The 22,851-nt window shown below is 37.5% G+C and overlaps 1 protein-coding gene across 1 annotated transcript; it reads right to left on the bottom strand.

Annotated features, from left to right (window-relative positions):
- Nucleotides 1-19,588: 19,588 nt before the first annotated feature.
- On the bottom strand, nucleotides 19,589-20,122 carry LOC149177029 (uncharacterized). Its single transcript, XM_089421647.1, has one exon. The coding sequence runs from the start codon at nucleotides 20,120-20,122 to the stop codon at nucleotides 19,589-19,591; it is 534 nt and encodes a 177-aa protein (XP_089277773.1).
- Between the last annotated feature and the right edge of the window lie 2,729 nt (nucleotides 20,123-22,851).

Raw genomic sequence — 22,851 nt, forward strand, 5'->3', positions numbered from 1 at the left:
CCTGTATGGTAACTTTAACTCTAAAGGTGTTGTAGCTAGGGACTCCTAAAAGTGTGGATATGGTTCCACTTGTCTACTCCTCCTCTAAACTACAATGGCCATCATTCTACACCTTTCCTATTTCTTCTACTCCCTCACTTTTGTAAAGCACCTCAATGTAGCACACTTTTCCCTTTCCCTTGCATTTGTACTTTGGCTCCCAAATATCCTTGTAGATTTAATAGAGTTTCTTTCATCACAACTCATCTCAAGTTCCAGGATTCAACCTTCTTCCAGTCTCCTCCTCCCAAAAATGTAGCTTATCTGTAGTCTGCTAAAGAGGTGAGGGTTTAGGATATGCTCTATTTTTAGGCAGAACATCCTCCATATCCCTTGTATTTGAAATGGCCTCCTATGGTGTGCTAGGATTAAAATCCTTGACCCAACCATGCAATGGCTCAACTAACCCCTTTGTCAACAACATCACCAACCATTCTTGAGATATATTTGTAACCTCCATGGCTAATATTTGGAAATATGAATTAAAATTGTTCAGACTCATTATTTGCTTCAATTATGCAAGGTCCCTAAAATGAAACTTTGGGTCCCTCTTATCAAACCTCTAGATTAATCTCTATGTAAACACTAAGTAAGAGGTGATATGGGCATGAACCAATGTGATTAACCCATGGTACCACCATGCATGTGCCTCACCATCCAAATGTAGTGTGGCATATTGAATGTCCTCAAATTCCCTTATGGGGTTTAGTTGGAAATAAGTATCCAAATTGTATGCCCATGCTCTCACTAGCCCTCAGGTAGATCCACTGAAAGTTAGAATGTTTATTTTCCTAACCTTCTTTGAAATCTCTCTATATTTGCATCCTTTGTTCTAGTCCCTAAGCTTGCCCCTATGTTTGATAGCACAGTAGTCTTGGAGCAACATGGCATTTCATATATTTTCTCCCATTTCCTCATACTCCCTTATATATTCTAGGAATCTCCCATCCTTTTTCTATTAATTCTTTGTTGTCTCCCCTAAGAAATTTAGTATGATAGGTATTAACGATATTGATTTTATCGACGGGGGTACCAGATTGGACCAATTTTATCAGAGACTGACCATGGTGTGGGTGACTTCCTTTAGAGCTTGAGCCACCTCTTGTTTCCCTCCATTCATCATATGGGTCATTTCATGTCATCCTTGATCTATATCTTGCAGTAACTCTTGTTTCCCTTTAGATAAATCATTCAAGATGTATTTCAAACTCTCCAAGGGTTGATCTTCATGATCCCCCATCTAATAGTTGCCTTCTTCTCACACCTTCTTCCTTATGTAAGTTGTGTACCCCTCATCTCATGGTATCATCAATTGTTAACCCATTTAGGCTAATAGGAAGACTAGCTTTGATACCACTATAATAACCCTTTATTTAATTTGCAACAACTTCAATGGTTTTAATTTAGAAAATTATGATATCAGAATTTTATCTCAAAAATTTCTTAAATCCACACAAATTTTATGAAATGAAAACACCAATAATGTAATATAATGTGTAAACATAGAAATAATTATTTCAACTCGAACACAATTATTGCAGGAATTCATAGGAGGAATTTTACATATTACTAAATTGAGATGGAACTTGGCAATGTTTTTAAGAGATTGCTTGCAAAAATGTTGAAAGCACACATCCCTTCCATTGGAAAGCTTGGCTAGGTAATGCGACCTAGGAATATTTCTCATTGTAGTCTTGTATGAGCAACTCAGCCTTTGATACGACCTCCCCTATTCCAACAATTTCATTCAAGAGTAGACTTAGAAATTCATCCTCAATCTAGAAAGTCATTCTCAATCCCCTTGGTAAATCAATCCTCAAGAAGAAATATGTGTAACCTCGAAAATTGATGAACTCGGCTCCTGGAAAATGGGGAATTTGGCCAACAACTATCAAATTGTTTTGCACTTGTTCCACCCCCAAAAATGACAAATCCATCTCAGCTAAATTTGGTTCTCTTCATACAAAATTTCCATCATTTTATTCATTTTAGAAGTGGGAAATTCAACCCCAACACAATGTGGAAATATGCCCCAACACAAATGCATAAATCAACCCTTAGTGAAATCCCACGAACTCAGTGTGGAAAAACCTAGACTCATCACAAAAAAATGATCATAAATTTGGCCACCAAATTTTAGTGAATTCATCCTACATAATAAGTTGATCTGAGCTCCACACTTTCTCGAACTTAGCCTCTACTTAATTCCCATAATACAATAAACTCGACCTTCAAAAGCAATGGGCTTCACCTACACAATGATTAGACAGATCATTATTAGGTTTGATATTCTTGGCCAAGAAAACAACCTACAACATATAATAATTGGATAGGGTGTGTCTTTCAACACTAAAACCAATGATCTTCAACTATGGTGTGTCTTTCAACTTCAAAACTGGAAATACTAGGGTTTCCCCTTTTTCTTGGTATCTCCTAGAACTCCTTGTAAATTTCCACAATAATTCTTCTCATGTAATCCTTCAATCTCCTTCTCCCTTTTAATAATAATTTCCTCCTCTAAAAACCATGGGTAATACCATGGGCCACTTAATTTCCCAAAAGTGACTTTTACCCCTTTTTATTTAATTATTATTTATCTTATTATTTTGACCCCTTTATTTCTCTTATCAATATCCCATGTGATATAAATAGGCTATAACTCAACCTCCTTCTGCTTCTAAGGGTCCATAAGGGACATTACAATGTGAGACAATTTTGTCTCTAATCGTGGTTTCTCTGATTTGGTATTAAAGCAGAGAGAGTGAGTGAGCCCTAGATATGTGATATGTTTGATGTGAATTAGCTATCGAGTAATGTTGTGTGAAGTTGTTGTTTGTGTTAGAGTATGAAAACAATTAAAAAATGTAAAATCTAAATTTACTTAAGTAATGTTTTGTTACAATTACTATAATGGTGTTGGTTTATGAAACCAAATGATGGTTACCATAACCAATGTAAATATGTTTACTTCATTTATGAAGGTGAGAGATTGAAGAGGTTGTAAGCTTGATTGTAAATTTTTTCTTGATAATAAATCTTTGCCTTTCTCGTGAATGTTTACTTAACAAATCATCATGGTTTTACCACATAAAATCTTGTGTATATTATATGTTTCTATCATTATTTCTTTATCATAAATGTTAGAAAAAACTCTGAAAACCAACCTGTGGTATCAAAGCATGGTTAAGAAAACAAATCAAAATAAATTATCGAATCCTATCATTGCAATTTGGAAAAGTTTCGCTTGGGATTATAGAAGGAGACAAGGAAGATCCATGAAGTTACACTAGCTAATTCTGGTGATTCATAGCAAGGGTTTCCTGTTTTTGGTTCACAATGAGCATTTTTGCAACTGAAATTAATATTAGTCTTCAAATTTTTTTTGGCGATAGCCACTACCGAAATTTATGTCAAGCATAAAAGCAATAGAAAAGGCTACAATGACTACCAAAATTCCAAAGCCCAAAATTTATAGCTTCTACCATCTGATTTGTCAGTGATTCGGCGTGCTGAGAATAGACGTATGCAAAAAAACCAAAGAGGAGGCTGAGTTGGGCTAGGTTCAAGCTAGAAAACAAAGCCATGCCATGAACAAAGAGGGTCAATCCAGTCCATGTGGATTCTGGGAAGAGGGCCAAGTTCGCTAAGCATTGAGCCACATCAGTGAGAGCCACGTGCAGTTTAAGTCGAGACATTGAAGAAATGGTCAATGCACATAGCCTTCATAGTCCACATGTGGAGAAGCCAAGTTCAAAAATATAATTACTAGTTGAAACCCTAGCTAGTTGAAAGGATATCATCTACACATAGATATTTTTTCTAAGTCAATGAAAGTATATATAAACTTTATGTTTTGGAGTTAATTATATATATATATATATATATATATATATATATATATATATATATATATATATATATATATATTTCTACCAAAATTCTTTTATTAATTCATTTAAATATTACACCATAGATTTTTAGTTTTTCCAATTCTTCCAGCCTCACTCCTACCATATTTTTCAGCCAGAAGAGAAACACAAAAACTTATTTCAAAATTCCATAGACTACCAAGAACACAAAAATGAAAGGACCCGAAGGCCCAAAATACCCCTAAGATGAAGATACAACCCACATATATTAGGGAACATAGTGATTTACCAGAGTTGGATTATCCCATTCATTATCGAGTGAATATGGAGCTTTGGGATTGCCATGGATGTAAAATTCCATATGATCCAACCTCCCCTCCATATGTTCCATTTTCTCAAACATTCTCATCTAGCTCCGCTATAACAAAGTTAATTGATATTAGTATGTGTTATTGGTTACATTGCAAGTCATTCATAAAATTAATCACTGCATGGTGATCATCATGTTAATATTGTCCCAACTACTCCAAAATAAAAGTGACATCTTACAGTTAAGTTTCTAAGGAGTCCAATGGTGGAGGAAGATCAACTCGGTTAGGAGAGGGTGTTGGATTTTGGGTCACCTCCTTCCCCAGCTTTGCTTCAACTCTTCCATCCTCCCCTAACTTTTTGTCCTCCTCTCTATGCTCTTCCCTTTGCTCCCTTGGTCCAATTCCTCTCAAAATTTTATCACATTACTTGTGCATTATCGAACAAACCCCAACCCACTGAGGCCACCACGTCAACTGAAACAACATGAGGCAATCTTGCAAGACCTCTAGACCCCAATCCTTTGCAATATAGCTCCCATAAGGCCAAGTCAAAGGATCTTGTGGCCAAGTGACCCTTGTCGAGAGATGCCTCCCTTGGATACTATACTGCCTCCATAGTCAAGCAATATACTCTTCCCCCTAACAGGCTTGTTTCCTATCATATTTGCAAGACTCACCTATGATGACATCGACAACTCCTGAACCCTAGAGCGGAAGTGTCTCTCTAGAAACTCAGAACAAGGGTCAGAATACCCAATTTGCCTAGACTTAAGAATGAACCTACCTCTAGCTGCTACAAGTTGAGATTTCAATCTCAAAAAATATGCATATGGACAATAATACAACCTATTAAAATTGTCATGCTCTCCACACCCACTATATTGTCTATCTCTATCCCCGCCTTCTACTAGGAGGCCTTGAATGTTCAAAAAAGTCACCTAAAACTCAATTTCAAACCAAGGAAGTTATGTAACCCACAATTCCAACCCCAATTGAACTTACAACCTTGAAATCCAAGGCTTTCAACAATAGGAAATGAGAATGATAAGATACAACCATACCATGAAGACCCTGACCGCATGATTTACACCCACAATTGCAACCCCAATTAAACTTACAACCTTGAAATCTAAGGCTTTCAACAAAAGGAAATGAGAATGATAATATACAACCATACCCTAAAGACACTGACCCTAGTATAGAAAAAAGAAACACATAAGATAGCCCACTAAAAGGGATGAGGGAGTTTACCATGGTAACCACTGCAAAAATCCAACTCAGAATCCCCCCACCATCCTTTGAATCCAGTTGAGGCCTTACCATGACTAAGCTCTCCCAACATCGAAGTGAACCCCAACTGTCTACCTCTCTAGAGTCCTAGACTTGGTGCTTTTGTGCACCAACAACAACACAGAGGAATCCCCACTTGCATTCAAAATTGGTTTCCACATAGTACCATAACTTGTGGATCAAGAATAGGTTGATGTCCTTCACATTCAATTCAATACCTTCGCCACCCTCGCTAACGCTCATAACCAAACTTGCAAATGATGAGACTAGCCTCACCAACCCACACATAAATATAACACCCAAGATTTGGAAGCTTCCTTTCATAGTCGTTTGTGTGCCATCGAAATGACACATATATAATGGTGCAACTTACGAGAGAGGACAAGCTCTCCTCCCACACACCCCCCCCCCCCAACCCCTAATATGACCTTGTGCCTCCACCCCCATCAGGGGCTCTTTTCTACTCTCTTGGATATTACTCAGCTTCTTAAACCAACTATTGAAATTTTGGGGTGGCCAATTCAGGGTGAGCTCTAGAAATAAATCATGGCTTCCCCAATTCACCAACAAATTTTTTACTTTATTTCCCGATCATTGAGTGAAATATTATTATGTAAGGGAAGGATAACTCCATTGGATCTTGTTCACTAGTAAGTCAAGGCACTAGATTTTAACTACTTTTTGTACGAGATATCCATTGATAAGCTTTTGAACCACATTCACATCCAATTGTGAGTCTCCATCTACGTGTAACTTGGTGTACCCCGCTTCATGAGCTATAATTAGGACTCTTTCGAGAACCTTGAACTCTACCACGTTATTGCTGGTGTACCTGGACAATTCTATCTTTTAGTTGTGAGTCTAGGACTTACCATTCCTGTGAAAGTTTGTCGACGTCCCAAATCTCCTTCATTTTCCATTCTTTCCAATGGGATTGAAAGGATGCTTCTTTCCATAAATTAGCTACCACTATTGTTCTTAACCCCGCAGAGTACTTCTTAATCTGCCTTAGCTCCTCCCTACTCTCTAGCTTGGGAGTTGATGCCAAGACTCCTCCTAAAATTTGTCTTTACGACCATCTCTTATTCCCAAAACAATTGATCTTGGATAAATGACTTGTGTTCCAATGCTAGATTCGAGATTGACGACCTAGATGGAAAATATGACATTCTCACTTTCTTTGCTTGAGTGATGACTGAGATATTTTTCCTATTCTAGATTTGTTTCCATAATTTTTTCCTTTCTTGGAACCATGTCCATTATAACTTGGCTCCCATGACTTTATTAGCTATTTCAGGGTCCCTTAGACCAAGGCTTAATAATAAATAAATGTAATAATTCTCTAAAGGGACATGATCAAAGATCATGATCCCTTGTTAAAAGGTACCTACGACTATATTAAGCTAGGTCATTAAGTGTAAAAATCAACATCAATCATTCAAATTAATTAATTATATATATATATATATATATATATATATATATATATATATATATATATATATATATATATATATATATATATATATATATATATATATATATATATATATATATGATGTATACAATGCTACATAATATATGGTATCAAAGGTCGTGTTTTCAAAACCCATGGTATTTACCCAAGTATTGAAAGGATATGATAAAGAAAAAAGGAAATAACAAGAAAAATGAAAGAATAGTAAGTTTGATTCTACCTTTGGTGGTTTTAGTAAACCATGTGTACAAATAATTTATTTTAATGGTGGTAACATTTAAAAAAAATAATATAATAAAAATAATCAAAAGTTAGTATATAGTATAGGTTAATAATTAAAGCTAGTATAGAAATAATTAGCACTTAATATACTAAAGTAGCATGGTTTGTAATTAATATTTAATATATATTATTAATTAAGTAGTTAATAGTAATTTGTAGTGAACAATTAACATATTTTATTGATATAATATACTTATAATAATATTAATATATAAATTAAGACTTGAAAAAATTTAAGGAAATTAGTACTTAAAAATAAAGTCGAAATACATAAAAAAATGTCATCAGTCACCAAGACAATCATGATGAGCTAATTAGTAAGAAGTTGGTCCATATAGATGAACGACATGATGCACTTGAGAATGAATTAAGGTAGAAGCACACACAGTTAGAAGCAAACATCAATCAAAATCAAAATGTCATACAATCAGATCAAGTAGAGCTAAAGACATTGGTTGGAAAAAATCATGTTGAATTATAACAAAAATTAGCCTCATTAGAAAAGCTCTTAATTTTTCTCTATCACAAAACACATCCATTATGTTAAATTTTTCACGACATATGAGAATCTAGGTTAGGGTCTTAGAATCTCTAACACAACCAACTCAAATGCCACAACATCACTAATTTTCACAGTTGAAATACACAAATAAGTGAATCATCTAGTGCACATGAAAATTTTTAACTTTTCAAACCCTTCTTTGTTATATTAACAAATTATAATACAATAATATAGGGCTCCCTTACCAGGGATCATGGCCCTCATACAATCACTAATACAAGAATACAAACTAGGTCTTGGAGACAATCGCTTTAATTTCCAATCTACCCTAAACAAGAAAAAACTTGACCTACTTGCTAATGGTGGCCACACATAGCCCTTTCAGTCCATGTGTCCTGAACACATCTACTAGTCCTTTTGCTCCAAATTTGTAGCATCCAAATCTTCCCCTATCAATGAATCCTACTCCTTTAGGTCACTAAACACAGCTCACCAATCTACCCTCTAGCTAATCATTAGTCCATCAACGAATCAACATATAGGGTCTTCTTGTGAGTTGTTGACAACTATGTTGGTGAATAACTCTTAGACTGCTCATTATTGCTCCTCAACACTTTGGGACTTCTTCCAACTATTTCCTTCTTGTGTTGCTTGTTGAAAATAGTAGTGAGAAAGTGATTCCTATATTTTTTCCGTAATTCAAGGAGTTAAATTAGAGTTTCTTTTTTGTCATACTCGATTTAAGGATGCAACTAAATGGTGTGTTTAAATTGAAGGTTGAGTTCTTGATTTTCTAGTGTGAGTTGATTAAGGAAAAACACAAGTGACTGAGTTGAAATAGGACAAGTTGTATGAGAAATTGACTCATTCTAACTAAATCAATCACAAAACCATTCCTTAATTAGCAATTCACTAATTTTAGCCATCCGAATTAATTTAAATAAGGAACGAAGGCACAATTGTATTCATTCTTGTAGGCACCAGTTTTGCGTGTAATCTTGTAAGTGAGCATGACAAGAAGAAGGCTTGTGCAAGTTGGTAGAAGGTAGTTCTTGATTTGAGTTCTTGATTTTCTAGTGTGAGTTGATTAAGGAAAAACACAAGTGATTGAGTTGAAATAGGACAAGTTGTATGAGAAATTGACTCATTCTAACTAAATCAATCACAAAACCATTCCTTAATTAGCAATTCACTAATTTTAGCCATCCGAATTAATTTAAAGAAGGAACGAAGGCACAATTGTATTCATTCTTGTAGGCACCAGTTTTGCGTGTAATCTTGTAAGTGAGCATGACAAGAAGAAGGCTTGTGCAAGTTGGTAGAAGGTAGTTTTCCCTTGGCTCATGCGCTGGAATTTACGAGCTAAAGTATCAACTCTTGCTCAAGAAATTAGAGACTTGGCTCCATGGGTTTGTGTTGGTAATTCAGAGTAGAGGAGGAGAAAGGGAAGAGGGTAGCGTGATCAAAATTCTTGCAAGGGTTTCATGCTTAAGATAAGTAGGTTGAAGGGTGTATTATCCAAGTGAAACAATTGCATTTGTAAGATATCAATTGCTCAGTTTCTATTAGTAAACACACAAGGGTTTTCTTAGTTGGGTTCCCTAGAAAAATATTTGTTTTTCTATTGTGTCACTATGATTTATTTATGTTCCTATTCTACTGAAAAATACATAGAGAAATTTTGTGTCTATATGAAAATAAACTTGTTTTCATATTGTTCATATTAGCAGATCAAAATTTCTTGGATTTTCTACATGGTATAGGAGCAGTTGGAATTGATTTAAGGGTCATGACAAGTGCATCTCGCATGAAAGGAGCCATGCATTTTTAGGAGGTAGATTGATGGAGCCCTAGTTTAGGGTAGATACAAAAGACCCTATGTGCAGACTTCTTAATGGAGCTAGAAGGCTACTAGTGGGTAGATCAGTGAGACAAAGTTCAATGACACAAAAGGAGTTATGATCACTGATAGTGGCAGATTATGGACTCACAGAACATGGTCGGAAAGAACAAGTATTCTGAACATGTTCCGCAGAAGAAAGTAAGGAAGCCTTCTAGTTCAGAGGGAGCAGCTGCAGAAGTGGAAAACATGGTATTGTTGGAGACAGATCCAACACCTTCCTCGCTAAGAGGGAGTGTTGAAAACAATAGCAAGAAAGTTATTCCTTGATTTGTGCCTTAATTCAAGGAGTCAAATTCCAGTTTCTTGTTTGTCATACTCAATTTCCTAAAAATTAGGATAGGTTAGGATGTAGCTAATTGATGTGTTGAAATTGAAGGTTGAGTTCTTGAGTTTCTAATGTGAGTTGATTCAGGAAAAACACAAGTGATTGAGTTTCAAGTGGTTGAGTTGAAATAGGATGAGTTACATGAGTAGTTAACTCATGCTAAATCAATCAATCACAAAACCATTCCTTAATTAGAAATTCACTAATTTTAGCCATCTGAATTGTTATAAAGAAGGAACAAAGGCACAATTGTATTTATTCTTGTAGGCATCAATTTTGTGTTAAAGCTTGTAAATGAGTGTGACAAGAAGAAGGCTTGTGTGAGTATGTAAAAGGAATTTTTCCCTTGGCTCATGCGCTATACGTTAGGAGCTAAAGGATCAGCTCTTGCACAAAAAATTAGGGACTTGGGTCCTTTGGTCTATGCTAGGAATTCAGAGCGGAGGAGGAGCAAGGGAAGAGGGCAGCGTGATCAACATTCTTGCAAGGGTTTCATGCTTAGGATAAGCAGGGAAAAGAGTGTATTCTCCATGTGAAACAATTGCATTTGTAAGAGATCAATTGGTCAGTTTCTATCAATAAATAATTAGAGGGTTTTCCCAGTTGGGCTCCCTAGAAATATATTTTGTTTTTCTATTGTGTCATTCTGATTTATTTTTGTTCCTAGTCCACTACAAAATATGTAGAGAAATTGTGTGTCTATATGAAAATAAACTTGTTTTCAAATTGTTCATATTAGCATATTAGTATTTCGTCATTTTTCTACATTTATCTAATGAAGGAAAACTTAGGGCATGGAGGGCTTGACTTCTTTTCACTGCAAATGTCCTTGTTTGAGAGTGAACTAGGGCTCTAAATCTATCTCTCTTGGTTGCAGTCCCTAAGATCAATAGTTTTGCCTCTCCTAGCATGCTTTATTTCCATATCAAGCACTACATTTAGGGCTCTTTGTAGCAGCAGTCACCTAACATCCCTCCTTACTATACTTGGACTACCATACACTTGTCCCAATCTAGACCAGTATCTTGCATTGCTTCTTGTGCTTCATATATGATTATATTAAGTCATCTCCTTGATTGATCTAGGGTCATTAGTACTACCCTCACTTAAGGCTTGTAGATATCCTTGATACTTGTGATTTAACCCTCAAATCACATAGATCTAGAGAAACTCTCAAATTTTTGTACATACCCTATGAACAAACCTTATCCTTATACATGAATGGTTCATACCTCTGAAATAGGGTATCACATCTTGCCACCATACTTGGCTCAGTGAATGCTCAAGATCTAAGGTATTTCAACCCTGTTTGGAGAACCAAACCAACCCATGTCTTGGCCTTAATACCTATGTAAACTCTATGTTTAACCCTCACTACCAGCCTTCTTTTCCTCTTCTATTTCTCAACTTTTACCCAAATTCTTTCCTAACCGTTTGGACCTCTAAACTAGATCTTTTTGCATTCTAGTCAATATGCTTTAGGTATTTTCCCTACTTGCAATCACACATGAAATCTTGACCACTATACTTGGAGAATTTAAGGCCCATCACATGCTCAAATCTACTCCTATTTCACATGACCATCACTTTATCAAGCTCATCCTCGCAATCAATCACTAGGATGACACAAAAAATCCCTTCTTACCTTCATATAGGCTCCAATGATGCGTAGACAATTTAAATTCTTATTCTCCCATGCATCCCTAAACTAGGGCTTTTAGAATTCTTCTATCTCAAAACCCTTTAGACAACCCATCACTCTACTCTTTCACTGGCCCTATTGCTCACTATGCATGACCCTAATATTCTATATAGATCCACACTCCTCATATCAGACTTCGGCCACCCTAAAATTCAATTTCAATAAAAAATATAAGCACAGATAGCTAGCAACATTATCACAGGGTATTAGGTCTAGTTTCTAAGGGTTCTCAATCCTTCTTCCAATATGAAATTGAGTGCATGCGAGTAGTACTCTAGGGCTATAACAACATGAAATAAACCCTCACCAGGGCTTGACCTTTACATAGAAGAAGGCCTCATTTCTCATGTGCAAATCTTCCTTCTTTATGAATGAGTATCCTAGAGGACCTCCTCCAAATTTCCGAGCAACTCTGACCTTGTTCCTAACCTTTGATCTGACCTATCTCTGTCCCATTCAACCTCCTTATATTTATGTGGCCCTAAGGTAATCAGACCTCCTTCCTTGGAAACATTTCTAGTCCTACTCAAATAAGTAAGCTCCTCTCACTTGATCTCCTTTAGCCTTTCCTGGGCCTCCTTTAAATAGATTCTCCTAAGCGTCTTGGGAACCCACTAGAAATTTAGGGTTTTATCCCTCTTAGACTTGGGATTTAATTTTAATTTTACTTTAATTTTAAAATTTTAAACCCCATTTGGGTATAAAACCCCTTCACTTGGGTTCTTTTCTCGCAAAGTCCTTTTGTGACCAAACGTCTCACAGATCTAGGCTTGTGGAGTACCTCTTAAGCTACACAATTGAACACTTCCTCTCAGCGAGGGAGGTGATTCCAGTGCTTGGAATTAACCATGATCACCGACAAAACTAGCCCATATAACATCAATCTCTGCAACATAGCTTGTAGAATGGATCATACTACCTCGGTAGTGTCTCTTCCTCATCAAAACCTGAAGATCTCAAAATTTCATAAGGTTGATTCCTCTGATGCTAGACACCCTCTCAATCTACATGATCTAAAATGGCTTATCCTTCTTTCACTGTGCACACTGTGATCCACTGTCCCTTCAAAGTAGCTTTGATACCATGGAATTTTCCGTGGCATATGTGAATCTAGGCTTTGGTCTTCGAATATCTGACACAACCAACTCAAATTCCACAACATCACTGATTTTCATAGTGGAAAAACACACATCTGTGATTCATCTAGCGCACATGACAATTTTTAACTTTTCAAACCCTTCTTTTTTATATTAGAAAACTATAATACAACTGTCTAGGGCTCCCTTACCAAGGATCATGGCCCTCATACAATCACTAATACAAGAATACAAACTAGGGCTTGGATTCAATCAATTTAACTGCCAATATACCTTGAACTAGACAACACTTGACCTACATGTTGATGGTGGCCACACATAGCCCTTTCAGTCCACACATATTTAATACATTTTCTATTCCTTCTTGTCCCAATCCACAACATCCAAATCTACCTCTATCAATGAATCCTATTCCTTTAGGTCATTGAACATGGATCACCAATCTGCCCTCTAGCTGATCATTAGTCCATTAAAGAATCAATGCACAGAGTATTCTTATGAGTTTTGCACAACCCTGTTTGTGAATAACTCTTGGATTTCCCATTATTTCTCCTCATCACTTTGAGACTTCTTCCAACTATTTCCTTCTTGTGCTACTCCAATGAAGGAAAACTTAGGGGATGGAGGGTTTCCCTTCTTTTCACTGTAAATGTCATTCTTTTACAGTGAATCAAGTCTCTAAATTTGGTTCTCTTATCTGCAATCCCTGAGCTTAGTAGTTCTGCCTCTCCTAGCATGCTTGATGTCCACCTCAAGCACTATAACTAGGGCTCTTTGTAGTAGTCATCTAATAACCCTCCTTATTGTACTTGGACTACCATACACTTGTCCTAATCTATACCACTATCTTGTAATACTTATTATGGTTCAGATTTGCCCATCTTCTATCATCTCCTTGACTAATCTAGGGTCATCATAGATACCCTTATTTAGTGCTTGTAGATCTACCCTGATACTTGTGATTTGACCCTTAAATCACATAGATCTAGAGAAACTCTCAAAATTTTTTCCATACCCTATGAATAGACCTTTTCATCATGCATGAAATCTTCATACCTCTAAAATAGGGCATCACATCCTACCGCCAAACTTTGCTAAGTGCATGCTCCAGATATGAAGTATTTCAGCCTTGGATGGAGCACAAAACTAGCCCATGTATTAGCCTCAATACCTTAGCAAACCCTGCACTCAATCCTCACTACGAGCCTTCCTTTCCTGCTTTATTTCTCAACCTTTACCCAACTACTTTCCTAATTGTTTAGGCTTCTAAACCAGAACTTATTGCCTTCCAATCAAGATGCTTCAAGATTTTTTCCTACTTGCAATCACATAGGAAATATTGACCATTGTAATTGGAGTATTTGAGGCCCATTTTATGCTTAGATCTACTCCTATTTCACATGACTATCACTCTACCAAATTCAACCTAGAAATCAATCACCAGGAGGAAATAAAAAACCCCTTCTTACCTATATCTAGGCTCCAATGTTGTGCAGCCACTTCAAATGCTTCTTCTCCCATGCGACTCTAAACTAGGGCTTGTATATTTATGCTATCTCAAAACCATTGAGACAACTTGTCACTTTGCTCTTTTGTTGGCCCTATTCCTCACTATACATGACCCTAATTCTTCTATCTAGATCCACACTCTTCATCTTAGACTTTGACTGCCATAAGATTCAGTTTCAATCACAGAGATAAGCACACATAGCTAATGACATTATCATAGGGTCTTAGGTCTAGTTTCGAAGGGTTCGCGACCCTTCTTCTAATATAAAATTGAGTGCATGTAGGAAGACTTCTAGGGTTGTAACAACATGGAATAAACCCTCACTAGGGCTTGACCTTTACACAGAAGAAGGCCTCCTTTCTCATGTGTAGATATTCCTTCTTGAGGACCGAGTTTCCTAGAGGACGTCCTCTGAATTTCTAAGCAACTTCAGCATTTTTCCAAACCTTGGATCTAACCTATCTTGCTCCAATTTGGCCTCCTTATATCTTTATGGCCCTGAGGTACTTGGACCTCTTTCTTTGGCTACATTTCTCTTCCTACTCGACTAAGTGAGTTCCTCTCCCTTGGTCTCCTTTAACCTCTCCTAGGCCTCCTTTAAATATCTTCTCCTAAGCCTCTTAGGAACCCACTAGAACTTTAGAGTTTTAGTCCTTTTAGAATTAGGATTTAATTTTACTTCTAATTTTATTTTTAAAATTTTAAACATCATCTGGGTCTAAAAACTATCCACTTGGGTTCTTTTCCCACAAATTCCTTTTGTGACCAAAATTCTCACAAACTCTGGATCTAATCTTGTGGAGTACCTCCAAAGTTACATAATTCAACACCCACTCTTAGCAAGGGGGGTACTTCCACTGCTTGGAAGTAATCATCATCACCAGCGACACTATCCCATATAACATCCATCTTTGCATCATACCATGTAGAATGGATCATGTTATCTTGGTAGTGTCTCTTCCTCATCAAAACCTAAAGATTTCGAACTTACATAGGGTTTCTCCCTCTAAATCTAGATTCCCTTTGTATCTACATGATCTCCACTGGCTCATCCTGCTTCCACTATGCACACTCTAATCCATTGGCCCTCAAAAATAGCTCTGATACCATGTTGAATTTTCCACGGCATATGAGAATCTAGGTTAGGATCTTAGAATATCTAACACAACCAACTTAAATGCCACAACATCACTACTTTTCATAACGAAAAAACACACATCAGTGAATCATGTAGTGCACATGATAATTTTTAACTTCTTAAACCCTTCTTTGTTATATTAAAAAAGTATAATAAAATAGTTTAGGGTCCCGCACCAGGGATCATAGCCCTCATACAATCACTGATATAAGAATACAGAATAGGGCTTGGAGTTAATCACCTTAATTTCCAATCTGCATTAAACAAGAAAACACTTAACCTACTTGCTGATGGTGGCCACACACAATGCTTTTAGTGCATGTGTCTTGAACACATAAGCTAGTCCTTCTCCTCCCAATTTGCAGTATCCAAATCTACCTATATTAATGAATCCTGCTCCTTTAGGTCACTGAACATGACTAGATAAAAATCAGACTTGAATTGAAAAAGAAGGAGTTGCAGCTCACAGGTGAGTACTACACCTAGAGACTGCACTCAAACAAAGAGAACTCTCTCTGTACACTCTACTTACATCAAATGAGCAATTACATCATTAAGTACATTACTAGAACTCAGGAAGTTGCAACCAAACTCCTAAACTCTAGGAACAAATCCTAAACTAAGGAGATACGTTACAACTTGTGTAACCATTTCTCCATTAATACAAAATAATATTAATTATTTTCAACTCCCCCCCTTAATGGAAAAAGGATTATCCTGAACTCCTAGCATACCTCTAGACAATTCAAACTTTACACGCCCAAGAGGCTTAGTAAAAATATCAGCCATGTTATCACAAGTTTTACAATATTCAACACATATCTCTTTTGACTGTTGTTTCTCTCGAACAAAATGAACCTGAGTGTCGATATGCTTGGTATTTTTATGAAAGACTGGATTGTATGCAAGCTTGATGGTACTCTGGTTGTCAGTTTTGATAATAGTTGATTCTTTATGCTCTTCTCCTGCATCGTTGAGAAGTCTTCTCAACCAGATAGATTCACATGTGGCTTCACACAATGCTTGGTACTCAGCTTCGCATGAAGATAGAGCTACAGTGTGCTGCTTTTTGCTGCTCCATGCTATGACCCCGGATCCAATGCTGAATGTGTAACCTGTGATAGATCTTCGATCATCCAAGTTACCTGCCCAATAGGAATCTGAAAAACCTGCTAGAATAACATCAGAAGTGTCAGTGTATAAAATGCCATAATTACTAGTACCACTAAGATACCTCAACACACTTTTTGCTGCAACCCAGTGACTTTCGAGTGGTTTTGACATGAACTGGCTCAACACACTAACAGAATATGCCAAATCTGGTCTAGTTGTAGTCAGATATATCAAACTGCCAACTAGCTATCTGTACATGGTAGCATCCACCTCTTTAGTACCATCATCACTGCTTAACTATAAGTTCTGCTATAATGGTGTTGCTGCTGATCTGCACTGCTCCATTCTGAACCTTTCCAGCAAGCTTCTGGCATACTTCCCTTGAGTAAGAAAAGTTTGTCCAGAGTCTTTCCATACCTCAAATCCCAAGCAATAATGAAGGTTTTCGAGATCTTTCATCTCAAACACTTGTGACATCTGCTGTTTGATTTCTTTGATCAGATTGTTAGCATTCCCTGTTATGATCATATCATCTACATAAAAAGAAATCAAAATAATTTGCCTCTGTTTATTAAACTTGGTATACAGATTTGGATCATTTGAGCTCCTATGAAAGCCATGCTGAACAAAAAATGAGTCAATTTTCTCATACCACGAGCCGGGTGCCTGTTTTAAACCATAAAGTGCCTTTTTCAATTTACACACAAGATGTTCCTGCCCTTTTTTCACAAAACCTTCAGGCTGTACTAAATAAATTTCTTCCTTCAAGTCACCATTCAGAAATGCAGACTTAACATCTAGCTGGTGTATCTGCCATTTGTGTTTTTTTGCTAAGGAAATTAGCATTCTAATGGTGTTTAATTTGGCTACAGGAGCAAAGTTGCCATCGAAATCTATTCCCTCTTTCTGTGAGTAACCCTTTGCTACCAGTCTAGCTTTAAGTTTCTCTATACTCCCATCTGCATTTATTTTTGGTTTATACAGCCATTTGCATGCTATGGGGGTTTTACCTTCAGGTAATTCAACCAAATCCCAAGTATGATTTCTGTTTATTGATTCTATTTCCTCATACATTGCAGCCCTCCATGCATCAAATTTACTTGCTTCCTCATAATTTGCAGGTTCTACAATGTTTAAAATATTTGACATTAATGCATAGTCTTTCAATTTAGATGATAATCGAGTCTTCCTACCTGATCTCCTTGGTAGGGGACTTACCTCAATTCTGTCTATTTGAGCCTTTTCTAGGCTTGCATCATCATTGATTACATTGTTTGTTACTTCTTCTTCTTGTTTCTCCTCCTTCTCTTCATCGTCCTCACTGTTTTCTTCCAATAGAAATGGAATGTGCCAATCACTGTTAGAGTCATTCTTTCCTTCTTCAACCTGTTCATGAAATATGACATCTCTGCTTGCAAAAACCTTGTGAGTCACAGGATTAAATAACTTATATGCCTTGAACTTAGTGCCATATCCAACAAATATACATTTCAGGGCTTTAGGATCTAACTTCTTCCTATCAGCCTTAGGTATATGAGCATAAGCTTTTGACCCAAATATTCTTAAGTGACTCACTGCTGGTTTGAATCCAAATAATGCTTCAAAAGGGGTTTTGAAGCCTAGACATCTAGTAGGACTCCTATTCTTTAAATACACAACAATGTTAATAGCTTCTGCCCAAAGACCATTTGATAGACCCTTACCTTGAAGCATGCTCCTTGCGCACTCCACAAGAGTTCTGTTCTTCCGTTCTGCCACTCCATTCTGCTGTGGAGTGTGGGGCACTGTAAACTATTTCACGACCCCATGATGCTTGCAGAAATCCATGAACTCTCCCAACCTGTATTCTCCCCCTTGATCTGAGCGGAGAATTTTTATCCTTTTTCCTGTCTGGTTTTCTACCATGGATTTAAACTCTTTAAAATACTGAAAAGCTTGACTCTTTTTACTTAGAAAATATTTCCATGAAAATCTAGTGCAATCATCTGTAAATAAGAGAAAGTAATATGCTCCTCCTAATGACCTGTTTTGCATAGGTCCACAGATGTCTGTATGCACTAGTTCTAAAATGTCTCTTTCCACTCTATTAACATGCAAATGAAACTCTTCTCTATGCATTTTCCCTAATGCACATCCATCACAATCCAGCTTAACATTATGGAAAACAGGGAGTCCATCAACCATACCTTTTCTCTGAAGTAGGATGAGGTCTTGCAGATTAAGATGGCCGAATCTCTGATGCCAGAGATTTTCGGCTGTCGATCCAACTGCAACCATTGCTTGCTGTGGTATACTCTTCACATCTATTCTGTACAGGCTCCCCACGCGCACTCCTGTTGCAACTGTTTCCATCTGGCTATCCTTAATGACATAGTTAGTCTTAAAGAATTGAACTTGCATGTCCTGATCAGTAATAATTGAGACAGAAACCAAATTTTTGTTAATTCCTGGAACATACAATACATTTTTGAGGTGTCTAATGTCACCACTAGGTAAGTTTACAGGAATGTCACCATATCCTTTGATCTCATGTCCACTATCATCTCCTAAATAGATTTTTGACCCACATGAAGTTTCTTGAAGAAATTCAAACCAATCCTTATTACTAGTCATATGTGAGGATGCGCCCGAGTCAACATACCATATTTCGTCCTCATCTCCCTTTGAAGCTGAAAGAGCAAAATCGACTATAAATAGTCGAAGTTCGTGGCTATGATCCTCTTCTTCCTTAACAAAGCAACCCTTATGTTTTATCTGTTTGTTTCTTCCTTCGTCTGCCTGCCTCTTAACAATCTTTAATCTGATGTCCAGGTTTTCCACAGTAAAAACATTTTTTGCTGGGAAAATTATTAGCAGACATACCTTTAAACGGTCTCTTCTGAAATGTGTTGGCTCCTTTCTACTGCTGCTGCTGCGGTTGTTGATGTTGCTTCCCTTTATAATGTCTCCTTTTTCCATCAGAGCAAGGTCATTGCTCTGTGATTTCAAATTGTTTCGTTGTTCTTCTTCCTGTATCAGAATCCTTGTCAGCTATTCAAATGCAAGGGCTTTCTCCCTTGCTGATAGCCCTGTTATAAACGTATGGTATTCATCAGTCATTCCATTCAACGTGATCATGACCAGATCTGAATCAGAAACTTTCTCTCTGATATCTCCCAATCTGTCCTTCAGGTATTTGACTCTAGCAATGAATCCAACAGCGGACTCATTCTCCTCCATATTCAATGCAAACAGCTTGCCTTTGAGTGACAAGACACGGTTTGTATTCTGCGTCTGGTATAGGTTTTTGATCGTTGTCCAAATGTCAGTGGCCGATTTACAGTCTCTAATATGTGGGATAACATTGTCCTTGACGGACATCTTCAATATGACCTTTGCTTTTGTCTCCCTTTTATCCCAATCTTGTTCTTGTGTGGCTGATCCTGATCTCAACTCATTTCTTGTAGCGATCGACCATGCATTTTCACTTTCAAGTAAAGTCTGCATCTTGAATTTCCAGTTGGAGAAATTCGATCCATCGAGTTTTCCAGACTCGTGGAGATATGATTCTATACTGTTATTCATATTGGATTGATAAAATTTCTGATCCTCTGATGAATAAGTCTATCCAACTGTACACTTTCAGGACACACTAAAAAAAAATCACCACATACTAGATCCGAACCTCTGTTTTGCTGAGAAAAAAAAAAATGTATCTTCAATGAGCCACCACCGGGAAAGTCTGATCTGCTGCCACCAAACAGATCCAGAACTCCAATGTGCCACCACCAGGCAAATCCGATCTGCTGCCACCGAGTAGATTAGGAACTCCAATGCGCCACCACTGGGCAAGTCCGATTTGCTACCACCAAACAGATCCGGAACTCCAATGCGCCACCACCGGGCAAATTCGATCTGCTGCCATCGAGTAGATCCAGAACTCCAATGCGCCACCACCGGGCAACTCTGATCTGCTGCCACCGAACAGATCTGAAATTTCAAAGTGCCACCACCGAGCAATTCCAATCTGCAAAAAATTGCAGATTTTTCAAAGAGAAAGAGGCTGGCACTTCTCGATCGTGAAATAACCACACCGAAAAAAAAATCGATGCGTCTTACGAAATTGGCGTGATTAAGGCTTGATTTTCCACGCCAATAGCACTTTCTGGTGCGCTGGCGCGACTATCGTTCTTAAAACCACACCAAATGGCGTGACTGTTCCTTAATAAACAGCACCAACCCTTTCTTCCGCTCAAAAATGGCGCAACTGTTCGTGACGAAACCGCGCCAACCCTATTTTCTGCTCAGAGATGATGAATCATCTGAGACCTATCTTCATGTGTTACTGTAGTCCACTTGATTCTATGAATGCTTCTGTAAACTCCACTGCCACTACAGTTCTGTAATCAATGATACGTCCTAAAAAAAAAAATTAAGGCTATCCCTACTCTGTGCTCTGATACCAAGATGAAAATCAGACTTGAATTGAAAAAGAAGGAGTTGCAGCTCACAGGTGAGTACTTCACCTGGAGACTGCACTCAAACAAAGAGAACTCTCTCCGTACACTCTACTTACATCAAATGAACAATTACATCATTAAGTACATTACTAGAACTCAGGGAGTTGTAACCAAACTCCTACACTCTAGGAACAAATCCTAAACTAAGGAGATACGTTACAACTTGTGTAACCATTTCTGCATTAATACAAAATAATATTAATTATTTTCAACTTGACTCACGAATTTTCCCTCTAGATGATCATTAGCCCATCAATGAATCAACATATAGGGTATTTTTGTGTGTTGTTAATAACTCTATTTGTGTATAACTCCTAGACTTCCCACTACTTATCCTCAACACTTTGGGAGTTCTTCCCACTATTTCCTTCCTGTGATACTCCAATGAAGGAAAACTTAGGGCATGGAAGGTTCTCCTTCTTTTTACTAAAATGTCCTTCTTTGACACTGAACTAAGGCTCTAAATCTGGTTCCCTTGGTTGTAGTCCCCGAGCTCAATAGTACTTCCTCTCCTAGCATGCTAGATGTCCATCTCAAGCACTACACTTAGGGCTCCCTGTAGTAGTCACCTAACATCCCTCCTCATTATACTTGGAATGCCATACACTTGTCCCAATATGGACCACTATCCTACACTACTTTTTGTGCCTCAAATATTTCCACCTTCGGTCATCTCCTTGACTAATCTAGGGTCATAAAAACTGCCCTCACTTAGGGATTGTAGATCTACCCTCATACTTGTGATTTGACCTTGAAATCACATAAACCTAGAGAAAATCTCAAATTTTTTTCCATTCCCTATGAAAAAACCTTATCATCATACATGAAATGGCACCATAATTGACTCAATGCATGCTCTAGATCTAAGGTATTCCGACCCTAGTTGAAGCACCAAACCAACCCATGTATTGACCTCAATACCTCTGCAAACTCTCCACTCAATCCTCACTAACAACCATCCTTTCCTGCTCTATTTCTCAAACTTTACCCAAATTCTTGCTTATCTATTTGGATCTCCATAATAGATCTTTCCTCCTTCCAATGATGCTTCAGGGCTTGGCCCTACTTGCATTCACGTAGGAAATCTTGGTCATTTTACTTGGAGGATTTAAGGCCCATCACATGCTTAGATTTGTTCCTATTTCACATGTCCATCACTCTACCAAACTTGACCTAGCATTCAGTCACCAAGAGGACACACACAATCCATTCTTACCTTCAGCTAGGCTCAAATGGTGTATGGCCATTTCAGATGCTTCTTCTCCCATCGACCCTAAACTAGGGTTTGTAGATTTTTGATATCTCAAAACCCATGAGATAGCCCACGACTCTTCTATTTTGTTTTCCCTATTCCTCAATGTACAACACCCTAATATTCTTTCCATATCCACACTCCTCATCTCATACTTTAGCAACCCTAAACTTTAATTTCAATCACATAGATAAGAACTCCTAGCTAGCGAAATTATCATAGGGTATTAGGTCTAGTTTCTCGAGGTTCTTGGCCCTTCTTTCGATATGAAACTAAGTGCATGTGGAGAGTCTTCTGGGGTTGTAACAACATATAATAAAACCTCACAAGGGGTTGACCTTTATGCAGAAGAAGTTCTCATTTCTCATGCAAATATCTACCTTCTTAAGGACTAAGTGTCTGAGATGACCTCCTCCAAATTTCTGAGAAATTTTGACCTTTTTCCCAACCTTGGATCTAACCTATCTTGCTCCCATTCAGCCTCCTTATATCTCTACGTCCCTGAGGTACTCAGACCTCCTTCGTTGGCTACATCTCTAGTT

This window comes from Pinus tabuliformis, chromosome 4_1 (assembly GCF_031772625.1).
Source record: "Pinus tabuliformis cultivar Carrire ecotype Pingquan chromosome 4_1, CPIR1, whole genome shotgun sequence".
Lineage (NCBI taxonomy): Eukaryota > Viridiplantae > Streptophyta > Pinopsida > Pinales > Pinaceae > Pinus > Pinus tabuliformis.